General features: G+C 55.7%; 6 protein-coding genes across 6 annotated transcripts in view; all 6 read right to left on the minus strand.

The window, feature by feature from the left end:
• Window positions 1-234: 234 nt before the first annotated feature.
• On the minus strand, window positions 235-1,647 carry GMORB2_1067 (HIT zinc finger; the record flags this gene model as incomplete). The annotated part of the gene is made up of 1 exon (XM_035463049.1): window positions 235-1,647. One exon carries the CDS (start codon window positions 1,645-1,647, stop codon window positions 235-237), a length of 1,413 nt encoding a protein of 470 aa, XP_035324473.1.
• A 1,074-nt stretch (window positions 1,648-2,721) lies between these two features.
• GMORB2_1068 (Chromosome segregation ATPase) lies at window positions 2,722-5,657 on the minus strand (the record flags this gene model as incomplete). The annotated part of the gene is made up of 2 exons (XM_035463050.1): window positions 2,722-5,103; window positions 5,265-5,657. 2 exons carry the CDS (start codon window positions 5,655-5,657, stop codon window positions 2,722-2,724), a joined length of 2,775 nt encoding a protein of 924 aa, XP_035324474.1.
• A 95-nt stretch (window positions 5,658-5,752) lies between these two features.
• On the minus strand, window positions 5,753-7,239 carry GMORB2_1069 (uncharacterized protein; the record flags this gene model as incomplete). Its single annotated transcript, XM_035463051.1, has 2 exons — window positions 5,753-5,814; window positions 7,143-7,239. 2 exons carry the CDS (start codon window positions 7,237-7,239, stop codon window positions 5,753-5,755), a joined length of 159 nt encoding a protein of 52 aa, XP_035324475.1.
• Window positions 7,240-11,987: 4,748 nt separating this feature from the next.
• GMORB2_1070 (adenylosuccinate lyase) lies at window positions 11,988-14,298 on the minus strand (the record flags this gene model as incomplete). The annotated part of the gene is made up of 7 exons (XM_035463052.1): window positions 11,988-12,326; window positions 12,523-12,588; window positions 12,650-12,702; window positions 12,771-12,840; window positions 12,911-12,958; window positions 13,039-13,662; window positions 13,966-14,298. 7 exons carry the CDS (start codon window positions 14,296-14,298, stop codon window positions 11,988-11,990), a joined length of 1,533 nt encoding a protein of 510 aa, XP_035324476.1.
• A 501-nt stretch (window positions 14,299-14,799) lies between these two features.
• Window positions 14,800-15,703, minus strand: GMORB2_1071 (3-oxoacyl-[acyl-carrier protein] reductase; the record flags this gene model as incomplete). The annotated part of the gene is made up of 2 exons (XM_035463053.1): window positions 14,800-15,471; window positions 15,590-15,703. 2 exons carry the CDS (start codon window positions 15,701-15,703, stop codon window positions 14,800-14,802), a joined length of 786 nt encoding a protein of 261 aa, XP_035324477.1.
• A 618-nt stretch (window positions 15,704-16,321) lies between these two features.
• Window positions 16,322-16,644, minus strand: part of GMORB2_1072 (Glutamine amidotransferase class-I) — a gene marked incomplete at both ends in the record, with an annotated part of 1,068 nt that continues 745 nt past the window's right edge. The window contains one exon of the mRNA XM_035463054.1: window positions 16,322-16,497. Coding sequence (XP_035324478.1) covers window positions 16,322-16,497 — 176 coding nt within the window. The remainder of the gene's footprint in view (window positions 16,498-16,644) is intronic.

Here is a 16,644-nt window from a genome sequence, read left to right on the forward strand (position 1 = left end):
TTCTCCGTTTCGTTCGACAGCTGGTACATTTTTTTTCTTCCTCTTTCTCCTCATTCGTATAATACATGGTCAATATAAGGGTATATGATTTGGGGGGGGGGTTCGTTCTCCTTCGTCAACTTTATCCTCCTCCCCCCCCTCCTCTTCTTCTTCTCCTCACGTGTAAATGCGCAATCATGTTATATCACACACAGATATATCGCAGTTCAGATTCTCGGTCCTCTCACCCCCCCCTCAAGTCTCGTCATCGTTGCCGTCGCTCCCAGAACTACTCGTATCGTCCGGGTCTAGCTCATCAAAGCTCTCCTCAGCCACGACATCACCCACCTCTAATCCCTGACTGTCCTGTCCCTCCTCTTCCTCTTCCTCTTCCTCCTCCTCCTCCTCCTCCTCCTCCTTCCCCTGTTCGTCATCAACCTCACCATCCTCCATCTCCGCATCATACTGCTGAAGACCTACCCTCCTCCTCCTCTTCGGAGACTTTCCAGCCATGTCGACCGACGGCATCTTCTTCCGCTTAGAAGGCGTCGGTCCCCCCGACCTGTTCGACGTCTTGGCCACGGCAACCCCCCGCCTATGCGTCGGCGGCGGCGCGCCGTTGTACTCCTTTGGGCCTAGGACGAAACCCCCAGGAAGCGTCTCCCCCCTGGGAAGCACGTAGATGGTCGGGAACTCGACGACGACGGTGTCGGCGAGGATGTCGGCCAGCGTCTCGTTCACGGTCAGCCGCGTGACGCGCCGGGGCATGTCGGACCTCTGCCACGGGCTGGCGAGGAAGTAGTCGAATTCGGCCTTGTGCTTGGCGTCCCGGTCCGCAGGCCACATGTCCTCCGCCAGGGGCGCGTCCACCCACCGTCCCGTCGAGGGCTCCTGCATGGCACCCGCCAGTTCGGCATTCCACAGGCCGTCGTGGCCCTGCTGCCTGGTGCGCACCCTGCTTCGCGTAGTCGGCGTGGAACTGTTCTGCTGCTGCTTCCGATCGTCCAAGCACCGGTGATGAGCCTGGTAGATGGGCACATCGTCCAAGCTCTTGCCCAGCATCCTGCCGTCACCGCTTCCGTCCTCGTTCCCGCTCGAGAGTGCGATCCACTCAACTTGCCAGTTCACCCTGTTGGTCGAGCGATGCAGCGTCGTCCTGTTCTCCCTGCGCCTCTGCATCCCCATGGGCAGGCACTCCATCCTGATATTCAGCCTCCTGAGCTGCCGGGACAGGACCTTGACGATGGCCCTGCCGCCGCCGCCGGCCCCGTCAGCGGCCCGCCTCAGCTCCCGGGTCACGATGACGCGACGCTGCGTCCCGTCCGGGGCCCGCCTCCACCTCACCTCCTTGATCGTGGGCGGGGGGAGGTGGTCGAAGTCGGACGCGGGCACCAGCTTCCTCTCCTCGACCATCTCACGCTGCGTTCGGCCGACGTCGAGCTCCATCCCGTGCAGGAAGTTGTAGTCGTGGTCGATGCCAGAGGCCGTCTTGAGGTCGCGACGGGGCCGGTAAACGGTCGCGTCGCGCTCGCCGCTGCACTCGGACCACGTCTTGTGCTTGCGCACGCACGCGAGCGAGCAGGTGCGCGCGCTGCAGCGGGGGCATCGATATCGAGGGGGTGAGACGTGGCATATCGAGCAGAGGGTTGTCAGGATAGGTTCCGTCATTGTAGTGGGTTCTATCTCATTGTTCGAAGCTATGCATGAATCGTTCGGCCGTGTTGAGAAGCAGATGATGTATGTGGATGATGGGATGAAGAATGTAAGAATGTGAGGCGAAGAATGGTAAGAATGATGACTTGTGGTGCTGTGATTGTAGGAAGCGAGGTTCGGCTGTTTGACAAGGATTTTTTTTTTCTTCTCTATTCTTTCTTCTTCTCCATTAATCTTATTTATCAGTGACATCAGCCACACTTTTTTCTTTCTTGCTCTATACACGTATACTGACAGAGTCTCAGTCCCTGACCACCCCCCTAGCAAACGCAAATAGGTATTTATCATTATCATTACATATAATCTTGCCAACCCCATTGTCAGAGATAGCCACGTATAACTTTTGGTCGCTTACACAACCGGGAGCGTCTGCATATACACAATTCAATGTCAGATTCTTCACTTTATACGGGTGCATAGGGACAAGCTAAGTTTAAAGTGTCATTCAATATCAGAAAATGGTCTCCGATCCTATCCTGTTCCTTCCAAGGAGTGACTTGGAAATGGAAGAGAAGAAAAAGGGTTTGAAGAGAAATAGAAACTAAAGGGTGATGAGGTAGTTAATAAAAGGAAAAGAAGTCCCCCTTCGGCTAATTGTTTATAAACAAAATAGACTCCAGAATAGTTGGTGACTTTGAACTCTCGAAAATTGGTACGTTCGTCAGTCGTGTGATGTAAGGATATGTCAAGATGGAAAGAAAAAAAAAGTGATCAGAAGAGAGATGGACCAGTAAGAGAATAAACAGTATCAAGAGATAAGAAGGGCAGTCCAGCTTGCAAAGCCAACCCCCCTATGAGATGAAGAACAAAATGAAAAGAAAAAAGAGAGACGGAGAAGAGAGAAGGAGAGGAGGGGAAAGAGAAGAAGAAAAGGGGCGGGTATGAGCAAAGGGTGGGGGTTTTCCAGAAATAAGAAAGACCAGATAAACACAGATAAAGACATTAAACGCCTCGGAATCAACGCAAAAAAGACAAGCACGCAAAGCCGGTTTTTTTTTTTCTTCTACACGTCGGACCGTCACAGAACGCTCATCGGTTACCGCCGATGGCGCTGATGCGAGCTCCGGAAGACCGGTGAAGGAGAGAGTTGGTGTTGCCGTGCTTGGACACGAGGCCATTCTCCTGAGAGCCGTGATCCGTCCTGGCGTCCTCGAAGCCGTCCTCCTCGTCGTCCTCGACGATCTTGGTGGGTATGTCCTCGCGCGACAGGAACTGCTGGCTTCCCCTCTCGGGCGTCGTGGCCGTCGTCGACGCAAACGACATGGCCGTCGAGCTGCGGTTCGGGATCAGGTCCGGCGTGGGCGGGATGCTCGAGGGCCTTCCCGACGGCTGGAGGAGGCTCTCGTCGCCCGTCTCCGACGTGGCGGCCGAGTGGCCGTCGTCGCTGCTCTGGGCGGCCGACAGGTTGCTGTTGCGGCGGCTGGCGCTGGCGCTGGCGCTGCGGACGCTGGCGGCGCTGTCGCGGTGGTTGTGGGCCTCCCTCCGGCTGCTGCGGAGCTCGGCGTCCTGGGCCAGCTGCAGGCTCTCGACGGCGGCCTGGCACTGCTCGGCAATGTTGCGGACGATGTGGGCGATGGCGTCCGTCTTGTCCTTGAGGTGGCGGTCGGCCACGTCGATGAAGCTCGAGGCCGAGATGCGCCTCTCGTCCTGCGACATGGCCGACTTGAGCCTCTCCCTCCTCTCGGCCGGCGACAGGCCCTTGCGCTCGGCCTCGGCGATCTGCTCGTCCTCGAAGCCGGCCTCGATCTCGCTCAGCAGCTCCTCGGGCTTGGTCAGCGACTGGATCAGGTGCTCCATGTGGTGGCTCTGGCCGCCGACCAGGCTGCGGAGGTGCAGCACCACGCGGCGGGCCTCGTCGCGCTGGCGGAGTATGGTCGTGTTGGTGTGCTGCATCTGGGCGAGCTCCTTCTTGTTGCGCTTGCGCTCGCGCTCGAGCTCCTCGGCAATCTCCTGCTGGAGCACCAGGGCCTCAAGGGCGTCGTCGCGCTGCTTCTCGGTGCCGCTGAGGCGGACCGACAGGCGGGCGTTGTCGTCCTTCTGCTGGTCGATCAGGCCGGCCAGGCGGCGGTTCTCCTTCTTGTGGCTCTCAATCTTCATCTTGAGGTCCTGCGTCTCCTTGGTGAGCTGCTCGGCAAAGGCCTGGAACTTGAGGAACTGCTGCTTCCAGCTCTCGAGCTCCTCGACCAGGTAGCTGTTGCGCTTGTTGACCTTGTTCAGCTCCGTGTCCATGCGGCCCTTGAGGTTGATGAAGTCCTGCCAGGCCTCGAGGGCGTCGCGCGAGTACTGGTTCCTCTCGCGGACAATCTCGTTGAGGTGGCGCATCGAGACCTTGGTCATCAGCGGCTTCTTCTGGGAGCCGGAGAAGACGGCCTTCATGCCCGAGTTGCGGCCGATCTTCTCGCAGACGTGGTCCATGACGGCCATGACGGCGTCCTGGTTCCACCACTCGGGGTCCTGGATGGACTCGACCTCGCCCCGCATGACGATGATCTGGCCGGCCGGGATGAGCTTGCCGCCGCCGTAGGCGGAGCGCAGATGGTTGGGGACGCCCGAGGGGGTGACGTCGCCGGCGAGGGACTGGGTCAGGCGGGCGACAAACTTGTTGCGCTGGGTGGGGGTCAGGGCCGTGGGCGGGTCCGAGGTCAGGACGAAGTTGCGGTCGAGATCGACCACCAGGGCGTCGGTCGGGGCCGTGAAGAGGGAGCGGCACTCGGCCGTGATGCCGAGGATGTAGGGGCCGGGCTCCTGAACCAGCTCGGCAGCGTGGCGGGCGTGGACGACGGGCACGTAGAGGCCGCTCCACTCGTAGACGCGGACGCAGTAGCGGACGCTCTCGGCAGCCATGGTCAGCATGGCCGGGTAGTGGCTGGTGAAGATGATGCGGCGGGTGGGGGAGATGGCGGCCTCGATGACTCCGACGATGTTGGGGATGGACAGGCAGGAGAAGAGGGGCCACATGGCAAAATTCTGGAAGCCGGTGGGCGACGACGGGAACTGGTAGCACAGGGCGTAGTCCTTCATGTCGATGCGGACCAGGTCGTTGAGGCGGGGTGCCGGGAAGCTGAGGATGCGCGAGACCTCCTCGGCGTGGAAGAGGTTGGTGGCCTTGTTCCAGTGGATCCACATGCCGCGCAGGTAGTCACCCAGGAGGTTGTACAGAGGGTACCTGGAGAGGAAGGACAGGCAGTAGGGGATCCAGTAGGTCTCGTCGGGGCTGTCGTAGAAGTCGGGCTCGGTCCTCTTGCGGAGGTCGCGGATCGTCTCGGCCCTCTTCTCGTCGGCGCGCGACCAGACACGCAGGGAGATGCCGTAGAGGGTGTGCGAAGAGTCCTGCTGGAGGACGAAGGCGTGGTGGACGCAGTGGGGCTGGCTGCGGCCAGTGCAGATCTCGACGTCGTGAGGGAAGCAAGCCTATGAAGCGAAGAGGGGGTGGTCCTGTTAGTCTGCCGCTCATGCTCGCATCCTTCAATCCGGTCGCATCCCGTCCGGTTTGTCGGGCATATCGGGGAAAAGGGGGGTTCTGGAGTTAGGGATCGGACGACGCTGAACAGGTCTCCTTGCTCGGTTCATACCTTCATGGCGGCGTGGAGAGCGCGGGCAATCTCGTTGTCCTGCTCGAGCCTGGGGCTGCTGCCGAGAATCTCGGGGAGCCAGAACTGGCCGACGGCGCCCTTCATGTGGCCAATCTTTCCCTGGCCGGGGCTCGGGGCCTTGACCCACTGGGACGGCTCGCGTCCGACGCCGCAGACCATGTAGGCATGGGTGAGGGTCTTTGGGGTTCGCTGCTGAGGCTTGGAGACGAGGGTCGCGGGAGCAGGCTGGGTGATGCGCGAGTGGAGGGACGAGGTGCGGCTGGGAATCAGCAGGTTGTCGGTGTTGGCCTGGTCGCGGGTGCTGGGCCGGCCATCACGATCGCTGGTCCTCGGTCGGGTGAAGGAAGAGTGGGTGTTGAGGGAGGGAGGCATGGTGGCGGCTGGGTGTATGTATGCCTGCCTGCCTGCCTGCCTGCCTTCCTGCCTGCTGAAGCTCGCTTCTCGGCGGTAGGGTCGAGAGGTATCGACTAGATTCTACAGTCCGGCTGCCGTGCACTTCCCGACAGTTCTCGGCCGAACTGGAAGGCGTCTGTCGAACCCGGGTCAGGTGGAAGGCTGAGAGGGACGGAGGAGAGACGAGGTCAGTCCGTCGGCTGCCCGATAGATCTGTTGCTGTCGAGGAAGGCTCGAAGGCTCAAGAGGCCATTCGGATTCCCGGAGCAGAATATGACGAGCTCGAGGTGAGCCGGACGAGAGGGAGAAACGAATGTAATCCTCTGAAAAGGAAAAAGGAAAAGAAAAAGGCGGAAAGAAGAAAGATGAGGGGTGGAGCCTAAGGGGAGGAGAGAGGAAAGAGAGGGAGAGGGAAGGGGAGGAAGAGATGAGAGAAGAGGCGAGAGGGTTGGGGGATGGAAGGTGCCAAGGCTGGTAAAGAGCAAGCAAGAGCCAGGGTTGCCTCTCATGCAGGCTGCCCGGGGGGGAAGGCGTGGGAGGTGTCAGGGGACTTGATTAATTAGCACGATGCTCGGACTCTGTACCTGTACGGTTACGTCGTAGGTGCCGAGAGGGAGAGACGGCTTGCAAGGATGAAGGAGGAAAAGGGGGCCCGTTTCTCTCTCTCTCTCTCTCTCCCTCTCTCTCTCTATTCTGTCCGACTGTACGAAAGACTTGCTGCCGATACTATGTACGAGAAAGCCTAGCTCAGGCCGGCTATGCATGCTGTTTGGGGTGTGGGAGGGAGGAGGAGAGGGGAGGGGAGGGTCCAGGATCACGAAGCAGAGCAGTGGTGGTCCCCTGAAGGCCGCAGTAGCTATTGCTCGGTACTAGTCTGTATGCAGCCGTACTACCCACCTCTGGTGGAACAGGGGTCACCCTGTCCAGGGCCGGCCAGGTACGACTCTTTACGATACCATACAAGCTATATACAAGTGTACGCACGAGTACCCGTACGAGCACTATCAATACTAACTCGGTCATACAGGTACTGCTATCCGTACCCATCGTAACCTGTACAAGGTAGTATTATTATGATGACACGGGAGAAGGAGATGAAGGATGAGATGAGGAGGAAGAAGAAGAAGAAGAAGAAGAAGAAGAAGAAACCCAGATCGGGTGATCCAGTCTCCCCCACCCCGTGGACAGGTAACGGGTACAGATGGTGGTATGCGTCGACAGCCGACGAGCACAGGTCTCCGGTACCTCGCCATGCGGATAGGACGGGTCGGGCACTAGGCTGAAAGGGGAGGTTAGCGGCCCGAGCTGGAAGGGAGAGACAGCGGTACGGTACGGCGGTACGGTACTTGAGAGGGAGGGAGAGGGAATATGGATGGACACCGTGGTCTGATGCCGTGAGGAGGGTTGGGAGGTAGAGTAAGAGAGAGAGGGGAGGAGGATTGAAGACAGGATCGATGCTTGGACGTTTTCCCTCCGCAGGCCAGAGGTCGGGACTGGCTAGGAGCAGAGCAGTTGCATATACGGCACAGACGCACGCAAACATTGGGATGAATTGCCACATGTCGGCCTTGGATTGAATAGTACCTGTGTATCATCCGTACGATGGTGCATGGATAGCTCCAAGCTGTGAATCCGGATTGGTGCTCTCCAGTCGACGGCAATACCACCACCCACCAGTCCACCATCCACTGTCCATTACATATACCTACATGTATACCATACACACGTACTCACTCGGTACGCACAGAGTACGGTGCAGTAGTGATGTATGGCTGTGTAGTCTGTAACCTGTACAGATTACTCGTATTACCGTATTCGTCCGGTACGGGAATGTATCAGCTCGACGCCCAAGGTCGCTGCGCATGCATGTATTGCTGGTATAGATATATATGTGTACATGTATATATATGTATATACATATACATTCATATCAATACTCCGTACATACATACACATATCTCTATACAATCATCTGCACAGTTCCAATGCTTACTCATCTTACTGCCGAGGCCAGAGACGTCGTGCGTGATACTGAAAAAGTATCGATACCTGTAATGGTTCGTGGCATGCCTCCAGCTGTACCCATAATTGCAGAGAAAGGCCTCCCCCCTCCTGTAAGTCCTTTCCATTCTCCCTAGCGTCCCCTGTAATCCCTGTGCTCCCCCCCCCCGGTCACTCGTGGCCCCCGCCGCGGCCAATAGTGTCCACTTGGCCATGCAACGATCCCAGTCGTGGGAAATTGCCAACTCTACTGGTAAAGAGGTCCTCACCCTATACTCGTACGAGTTGCCGCTACACGCTACACGTATTACTCCGTAGATACAGGTAATAATACTCGTGAACTCGTACTCGTGATGATGACGATGATGATGATGGTACTCTTAGGTCTGTCCTCCAAAGCCCCGGCTGACCCATGGCTCATCGGGATTGTCTCCCATCTATCGTATTACATACATATACATCCGTTACATGTACGGATACTCCATACGACGCCGATATGCTCGTACATATACATGTATGCATGCAGGTACGTTGCGGAGAGAGTTGGTCCTCTGCATAACAGCCACAGTACAGGTTACACATAGCTAGGTAATAATACCACTACAAGATACGACTCATAGTCGTACTCGTAACAGTCAATACCATTACTCCGTTCTACCAACTGATACTACGAGTATCAATAGGTCATATTAGATACGCGACTCGGATAGCTCTCTCTACTCGTAATCTGCACATGTGGTTGAAGCCTCGTCAACTGCCCATCCACACCCTCCCCCAACTTCCCTCCCCCTCTCCCCCCCCCCCCCCCCCCCAAGCTACCGACCAGTCCATCTCGATGTCATTCTCAGGTATTTTGATGTCTCGACCTCCGTCTGGGTCTGTTATACGACATTTCGGCAGATACGCCGCAAGACTTCTCCTGATAAGGTAGAGAGAGAGTTGAGACTTATGCACGTGCGAGACGAGACACTGTCGGTTGCAGCTCAGCATTCCCAACTCTGCACTCCTCTCCGCCCATGTTTCCGTGAAACCCAACACTATGGGCAATGATAACCCGTACTCCTCGGCATCATCGCACGGGTGCGAGTGATGATAGATATATCGCAGGACGCTATAGTATGACGGAGAACCCGTAGGACTATCACATCGTATGCGCTCGTAGCTGACGACAATTTCCCCGTCCGACAACAAGACCACACTATATCGCGTCGCCCATGTTGACTAGGTCAATATACGGGGTGCATTAATTTACCTCGTACAAAACACAGTACAGACTAATCTGTAATCTGTACAGTGTTATATATATATATCATGTATGCATAATGCATTACCTGTAGCGCAGCCATCATCCTCCTTGTCTTGTTTCTCTTTAGTTTTTGGTTCTGGGTTCTTGACTCTTGTTTTTTTTTTATCCCCCCTCCGTCTCCCGAGGCCTTCTCTCCGATTCTCCCCACCTACATGTGTTGGCCGTACGCGTGCCTCATTGCTCTCTCTCATCGGAACCTGCACGCGACTCATCAGAGGTACGTACCACCCCGGTTTGTCGAACCTCTCGGTCCGTTTCACCATGTCCATAGTCGTCAGTAGCCTATTACGACCGTAGCATTCGTACTAGGTACCGGTAATCTGTAGACCAGACAGGAAAGGAAAGAGAGAGATAGTGAGAGAGATAGAGAAGAGTGCGAATCTTGGTCTCTCTCCCTCTCTCCCTCTCTCTCTCTCTTCCCTCTCCAGTCCCGCCCCCTCCGCCCTCCGACTTGCATGTTTCAGCTATTTCCTGTCCAAGCTCTGTCTCAGCCGTCTTTTTTTTCTTATTCCTTTTGTCTTCTTCTTTTTTTTTTCGTCACCAACAAACCTTCCCCCCTCCCCCCATCCCTTACTGATGATACGCTGTTCCGAGTGTCGACATGTCTTTGGTGATTGACAAAAACACGAACGGAAAGGGGGGGGAGGGGAAGAATCCGAAGGAGAGGTCTCTGGATCTCTGATAGACAAAGTCCTGAAAAGACGGTAAGTCGGCCGTGGCATGGAGACAATGGCTAAAGCCTTCGGCCCATGCTCTCTCCCGCTATTATACGAAATGGATCAATGACGAAGCAGACGATGCAAGGGACGTTGCCTACGAAGTTCCGGCAGAAGGCCACCCACCCACCACCATACGACGTAATACAGTACGATCATGATGGGCTTACAGATTATCTCTCTCTCTCTCTCTCTGTGTGTGTGTGTGTGTACGCGTGTGTGTACGCGTTATTGACACCTGGTATCGGTACATGTACCGTTACGAGTACTCGTTCGTCGTATGTAGATTGAGTATCAATACTCTTCCCTCTTGACAATCCGCCGATCACAGCCCACCCCATCCCCCATCGCTCGGACCCTGCCTGGTACGATTTCCCGCTGTGTCTCCCGCACGCGCCATTTATTTTATCTGGGCTTTTTTTTTTGTTCCCCTCTCTTCCTTTTTTTTGCCCTTCTCTCTCTCCCTCCCTCTCTCTCTCTCTCTATTCCAGCCCTCCCAGTTATCCCGTCCTCGGCCGGCAAGTTTCCCCTTTATGCACCTTTCCCTCGTTCCAGTCGTGGCTGTGAGCTTGACTCTGTTCGTACGGCACAGATGGATGGAGCAATCACTCGGTCTCGAATCATCTCCCAGAGCGATCGAAACGACGGTGGCTGGCTTTTCTCGAGTCGTCATGAACCCTTCCGGGAAATAAGACGGAATAGAATAGAATGCGACGTGCTGCTTCCTGGCAGGAAAAGGCACAGCCTATTCTATTCTATCCTGCTCAGCAAAGCAATGTTCTTACTCGTACGGAGTAATGCAGGTAATGCATACAGTAATCGATACCCTCTACAGGTTACTCGGCAGGGAGGAGAGGAAGATGCCGTCGCCGACGACAACCCCTGGTCGAGTGTCATCAAACATAGTCCCTAGTACTCCGTAGTAGCACCACGCTTTCTCTTCCTCTCCCCTCTACTCGTTCTACTCGTGCATGCATGTGGACGAACATTATTACTCCGTACCTGCATAGGCTACTAATGACGAGATTATTGCTTCTCACCCCTGTTCTACCTAGTTTGCCTTTCCTCCACACCAAAAAAAAAAAACTAAAAACTAAAAAAAAAAAAAACTCCGCCAACATGGTACCCGCCCCCTTTTTTTCTTTTTTCTTTTCTTTTCTTCCCCCCCCTTCATCTTACTCATTGCCACCGAGCTGGTAATAGTGCTGCTATTACTTCTTACTATTACGGAGTAATACTACTACGAATAATGCTTGTACTTATTGCTGCGAGAGAAGGTACGAATGGCCGTTAGCTTTACAAGAGCACGAGTACAGGTTATATACCATTCTGATGATGATACTACATGTATGAGGCCCCCCCCCCCCGTAATGACGCACACGGACAACCCGTCTCAGAGTGGTCAGCGCCGCTCCTGGCAGCTCATTGCCCGATGGGGAAGTTTCCCACCCATGTCTCCCATGTCTCTCTCTACGGAGAACACATCTCAAGGGTCGAGTACAGATATCATTGGAAGCTTTTGCTTCTTCCTTGTCGCATAGATGAAACGAGACATGTGCCGTAGTCGTCCTCATCTTCCTTTATGTCTTTGGCACGATAAGTGCATGTAAGAGTGTGTCCGGGCTTTTTTCTTTCTTTTTTTTTGGGGGGAAGGGGGAGGGACACAAGGAGACATGAATGTACCATCACGATTCACGACTGTACTCCGCACTCCGTACTCGTAGTGGGACACCCTCTATCAGCGGCATAATCCGCAATGCTAGATAGTCCTAGTATTATTACCTTGGGGATATCCGACACGTCTATTCGATATCACATTACGTGCGTCTCGGTTCAGAGCCACAGATAGTCGATAAACTGCTTGGGCAGTCAATCATCTGGGGTGGACTGTATCGCCTGTATACGTACATGTACGGGAGAACCGTTCGAGAGGACGTGCATATATATTACCGTGTCATGCAGCGATGGAGACCACATACCATCATGATCGGGCATACCCACCGTGCTTACCGGTGCTGGTGCTGCGCCATGTGCTGCTATAGGGTATAGCAGCGCCTCACCATATTCCAGGTTCCTGTAGTAGTACTCAGCCTGTCAATAGGTGTTGATGTCGCCGTTGCGCCCTGGGAATAATGAGAGGATCGATGAAACGAGCATGATGACTCGAGTTTTTAGAGTACACACACGCACACACACACATATATATATAGATGTATATAGATATAAAGCCACCCTAGTAGTATGCTGACCCTACAAGAGCGGAAAAAACCCTCGCGATGTGCCACCCTAGACATTCAGCTTAGCCGTGGCGGAGCTCTTGATGTACTCCTCGTACGGCGCGAGGGCCTTCTCGACGGCACCGCCGGGACCGCAGTACTTGTCGACGATCTGGCTGCTGCGGCCCGTGTACAGCTCGGCCTTGAGCATGCCGTCCAGCTCGCCCCAGATGGGCTTGAAGAAGTCGTTGGCGCGGATCTTGTCTACTAGCGGGTTCGGCTTGCCCTCCTGCTTGACTACGGCGCCGGCCTCGTGGCTCAGGACGCGGATCTGCTCGTGCGCCTCCTGCCGAGAGACGCCCTTGGCGCACAGCCTCATGATGATCTCCTCGGTGATCATGAAAGGGAGCTGGACGTAGGTTCAGTATTCTCCTTCTCCTCTTTTTTTAATTTTTTTTTTTACTCTCTGCTCTGCAGGGAAAGAAGGGTACGATGAGAAGGAGGGAGGGAGGAAGGGAGGGAGCTTACCTCGGCGGCAACGCGGCTGGCAACGACGGCTACAGAAAAAAAAAAAAGTCAGTTCATCACTCCCCGGGCTTGAAAACATTCCAAGGCACGGATTCAGGAGAGCATGTACCGGGATAGACGACGAGACCGTCGCTGATATTGTCCTGTGTATCCGTTAGACGTCGCCTCGCTTCGTATGCGTCTGCTTCCAGGGTATCAACTCACAAGACCGATGCAGATGGCGTCGGCCAGAAGGAACATCTCAGGGATGTCAATGCCTGTGACCATCAGTATCGAGGGATCCCAGTTGGGGGGAGTTGTGGTGGTAGAGAAACAAGGTCCTTACGACGGATGGCCGAGTCATCGAGCGTACGCTCAGCCCACTGGTCGCTGTGGGTGGCAGCGAAAGAAGCCGGCTTCTCCGAGTTAGTTTTCCCCTTCCCTCTTCTTTCAAGCACCACGTAAATCAGCAGATGAACTGCTCACCTTGCTCATCAGTTCGCGGGCCAGACTGTACACGCGCTCAGAGCGCATCTTGAGGGGGACGGGTTAGCAACCTGAACACCACCGAGAGCGCTCCATGATTTGCAGCGGAGGGGGGAGGCCATCCTCACAGGGTTCCTCTTGTAGGCCATGGCACTGCTGCCGATCTGCGAGGACTCAAAGGGCTCCTCGATCTCCTTCCAGTGCATCAGGTGGCGGATGTCGCCGGTGATCTTCTGGGCGGTGGAGCCGAGGCCGGCCACGGCGTTGGCGATGATGAGGTCGACCTTGCGGGTGTAGGTCTGGGTGGAGACCTCGTAGCAGGAGGGGAAGCCGAACTTGGCGCACAGGAGGTCGTTGAGCCGATCGCACTTGGCCGCGTCACCCTCGAAGATGGAGAGGAAGCTGGCCTGGGTGCCCGTGGTGCCCTGGGCGCCGCGGAACTTGAGCTCGCGGCTGACCTGCTCGATGGCGTGGAGGTCGAGCATCAGGTCCAGCACCCACTGCGCTGCCCTCTTGCCCACGGTGATGAGCTGCGCCGCCTGCAGGTGCGTGTAGGCCAGCGTCGGCTCGGCCTTCCACTTGACCGCGAACGCGGACAGGTTGTGGATCACCTTGGCGATCTTCTTGGCGATCAGGTCCATGGCCTCGCGCACCAGGATGAGCTCCGTGTTGTCCGTCACGAAGCAGCTGGTCGCTCCCAGGTGGAGGATGCCCGACGCGGCGGGGGCCACGGCCCCAAAGGCGTGGACGTGCTGCATACACGGCGTTTAGCGGCGTTCATACTGGTATACATGTCTGGTCATGAGCCAACGGGGGCATTCTTACTGCCATGACGTCCTAAATCGATGAGCGGTGTGGTCAGCAAAAGGTATGGGTCGCACGTGCTGGGGCGTAGATGAGAGTCGCCCTATCCGCGGGTGGTAGGTATGTGATGCCGCCTCCCTCCTCCTCCTCTCTCGTGCCGTTCTCTCCGAAAGCTTGGGAGCTAGCTCTTCGGCTAGAGCAGAGAAAGGAGGGAGATATGGTGTTGATAGTACAGTAGTGGTCAGGTGAACTCCCGATGCAGATGGGGCAGACTCGTGGATGAAACGGTGGCAGAGCGACTGGCTTACATGTCGACGGCTCTTCTCCTCAATGCGGGCAACCTCAAAGTCGTCATCGGTGACGGTCAGGTGAGCCCTCATCTGGTCCAGAGCCTCATCGGTGATGGTGTCGACACCGAGCTCCTTCTCACTCTCGGCCAGGGCGAGCCAGAGTTTCCTCCAGGTCGAGTGACGAGATCGCTGGCTGAAGAGCTTGGACATGGCGGGGCTGCAGTAGCGAGTGGTGAGGGACGTCTGGTAAGAGTCGAACGCCGAGCTGGCGGTCGACGATGATGAGTTGGCCATGCTTGACGGGAAGGGGGCGAAGATCTGCTTGTGTTGTCGTCGTCGTCGTCGACTTCCGATCGATGCAAGAACAGAGAGAGGGTGATCGTCTACTGAAAGGTTCACTGTCGTCGAAATTTTTTTTTTGTTGGTCTTCCCTCTTTTCCCCATTCATTACTGTTGGTAAATGCTGGCATAAGTGGGGTGAGATTGTTAGCTTTATGGCGGGGTCAACTTGAGCATAAGCCACACCAAGAACGATGGCGATTGCCGAAATTTCATTGAACAGATATCTGACTATGACTACTTGGCCGGTAGGTTTGTACCCTTTTATTTATCCATTTGTTTTATTCTAGATACCATGTATTTCATCCTGTGAGTCTACTGTCGATATGAGCGTGGAACCAGGCTCTCATGACTCTGGGGCAGACCCTTATATCACTACTCCTCTACCCCTCTTCCAGTACGACAATGGATGCCATGATTCGATTACATAAAATCGACCAGATCTCCTCAGCTCTCTCAGTACACACTGAAGCCCCCACTGGCAGAGATAGCCTGCCCGGTGATCCATCTGCTCTCTTCGGACGCCAGCCAAGCCACGACCTGCGCGACGTCGTCAGCCTCACCCGCCCTAGCCTGCATGAGCGTCGCCTTCTTCATCGTGTCCACCAGGTCCTGCGGCATCCGATCCATCATCTCGCTCTTCACGGGGCCCGGGTTGACTGCGTTGACCGTGTGGCCGTGCGCCCCCATCTCGGCGGCCAAGCAGCGCGTCAGGCCCTCCAGCGCAGCCTTGGACGAGCTGTAGATCGACAAGTTGGCCAGCGCCAACCTCGCCCCGACAGAGGAGATGTTGATGATGCGGCCCCCGCCCCGAGACGGGAGGTGGGGCTTGACGGCCTGGGCCAGGAGCAGGGGCGCGCGCACATTGACGGCGTACACGCTGTCAAAGTCCTCGGGCTTCATGTCGTCCAACGACTTGACCACCTCCACCCCTGCGTTGTTGACGACGATGTCGATCTGGGGGCCCAGGGCGTCGACAGCCTGACGGACGATGGACGCCGGCGTCGACGCGTCAGCCAGGTCGCCCCGGACTGTGATGCATCGGATCGGCGGGTCGAGCTTGGCGATCTGGCCAGCTAGCTCCTTGACTTTGGACTCGCTGCTGGCCGAGGTGTATGTCGCGACGATCTGCTGCTGTTAGTACTGTCTCGACGTGGTCTTTTTCCCTGCTCTCCTCCTTCTCCTGTCGATGTTTTGTCTTGGGACTGTAGGGACAGATGTGTCACGCGTATGATGTGAAGCGTACCTTGGCTCCCCGTCGAGCAAGTTCGAGGGCTAACCCGTAGCCTAGGCCGCGAGATGCGCCCGTGACGATGGCTACTTTCCCCTTGAGCGTCTGAATGTCGGTCTTTTCCCCCATGACGAATATGGTCATGTATGTGATATGGTCATGTATATGTGTATGTTGTGCTTGCTGTGTATGTGTATACAGGACAGGACAGGGGAGGCATGCAGAGAACAGGCAGAGGCCAGCCCTTTTTATGTCTTCCACACTCAACGATGCAAGGGATTAGAAATCCAGTGTTTAGTAATTCGTTCCCGGCTTAACGCCGACGGATCGATCATATCGACGTGCTGTCTCTGCGATAGGCTTGATTCTTGAACAGTTCGGGGACGATGCAGTACCCATCGACTGGCTTCCCGTCCCTCTATTCCATACAACACCTGTCATTGTTCCGACTGACCTGGGAGTATTTTGACAGGTCATTTATCAGTTCAAGACTCCCACAAGGTATGTCATGGTCGGTCTCGGATTCGCTACCCCGGACGGGGATATGCTTCGGTGTGAATGATGAAAATTTTCTTCTATATGCAGCCAGGCTTTTATTCTATGTGATGTCTATATATATATGTGTGTGTGTGTGTGTGTGCGTGTGTATGTGCGTGTATCAATAACAAAAGATCAATGACATCACAGCTCCCCAAGAACAAGCTGCCAAGCTACTCGCCCTATAAGAGCACCATGGTGCTCAGTACTGGCCCTCTGGACGCCGGACTCGTACAGCTCGTCAGAGAAGATCTTCTGGCCGTGACGCGCCTCGAGGATGGTGTTCATTATAAACTGGCTGAATTCAGGGTGTCCCTGGACCGAGAGGACACGACCGGGGATGAGCATGCCCTGAATGGAGCACACGGGGCTGTCGCCCAGGTTCTCTGCCTTCTCGGGGAGGGTGGAGACGATGTCCTGATGCATCTGGTGGATGGACTAATTTTTTTTATTAATTGTCAGTCCTGATGGATCTTTCCTTTCTAGATGAGAAAGAAGAAGAGGGAGAGAGGGAGAGAGAGGGGGAGAGAGGG

This window comes from Geosmithia morbida, assembly GCF_012550715.1.
Source record: "Geosmithia morbida isolate 1262 chromosome Unknown scaffold_1, whole genome shotgun sequence".
Lineage (NCBI taxonomy): Eukaryota > Fungi > Ascomycota > Sordariomycetes > Hypocreales > Bionectriaceae > Geosmithia > Geosmithia morbida.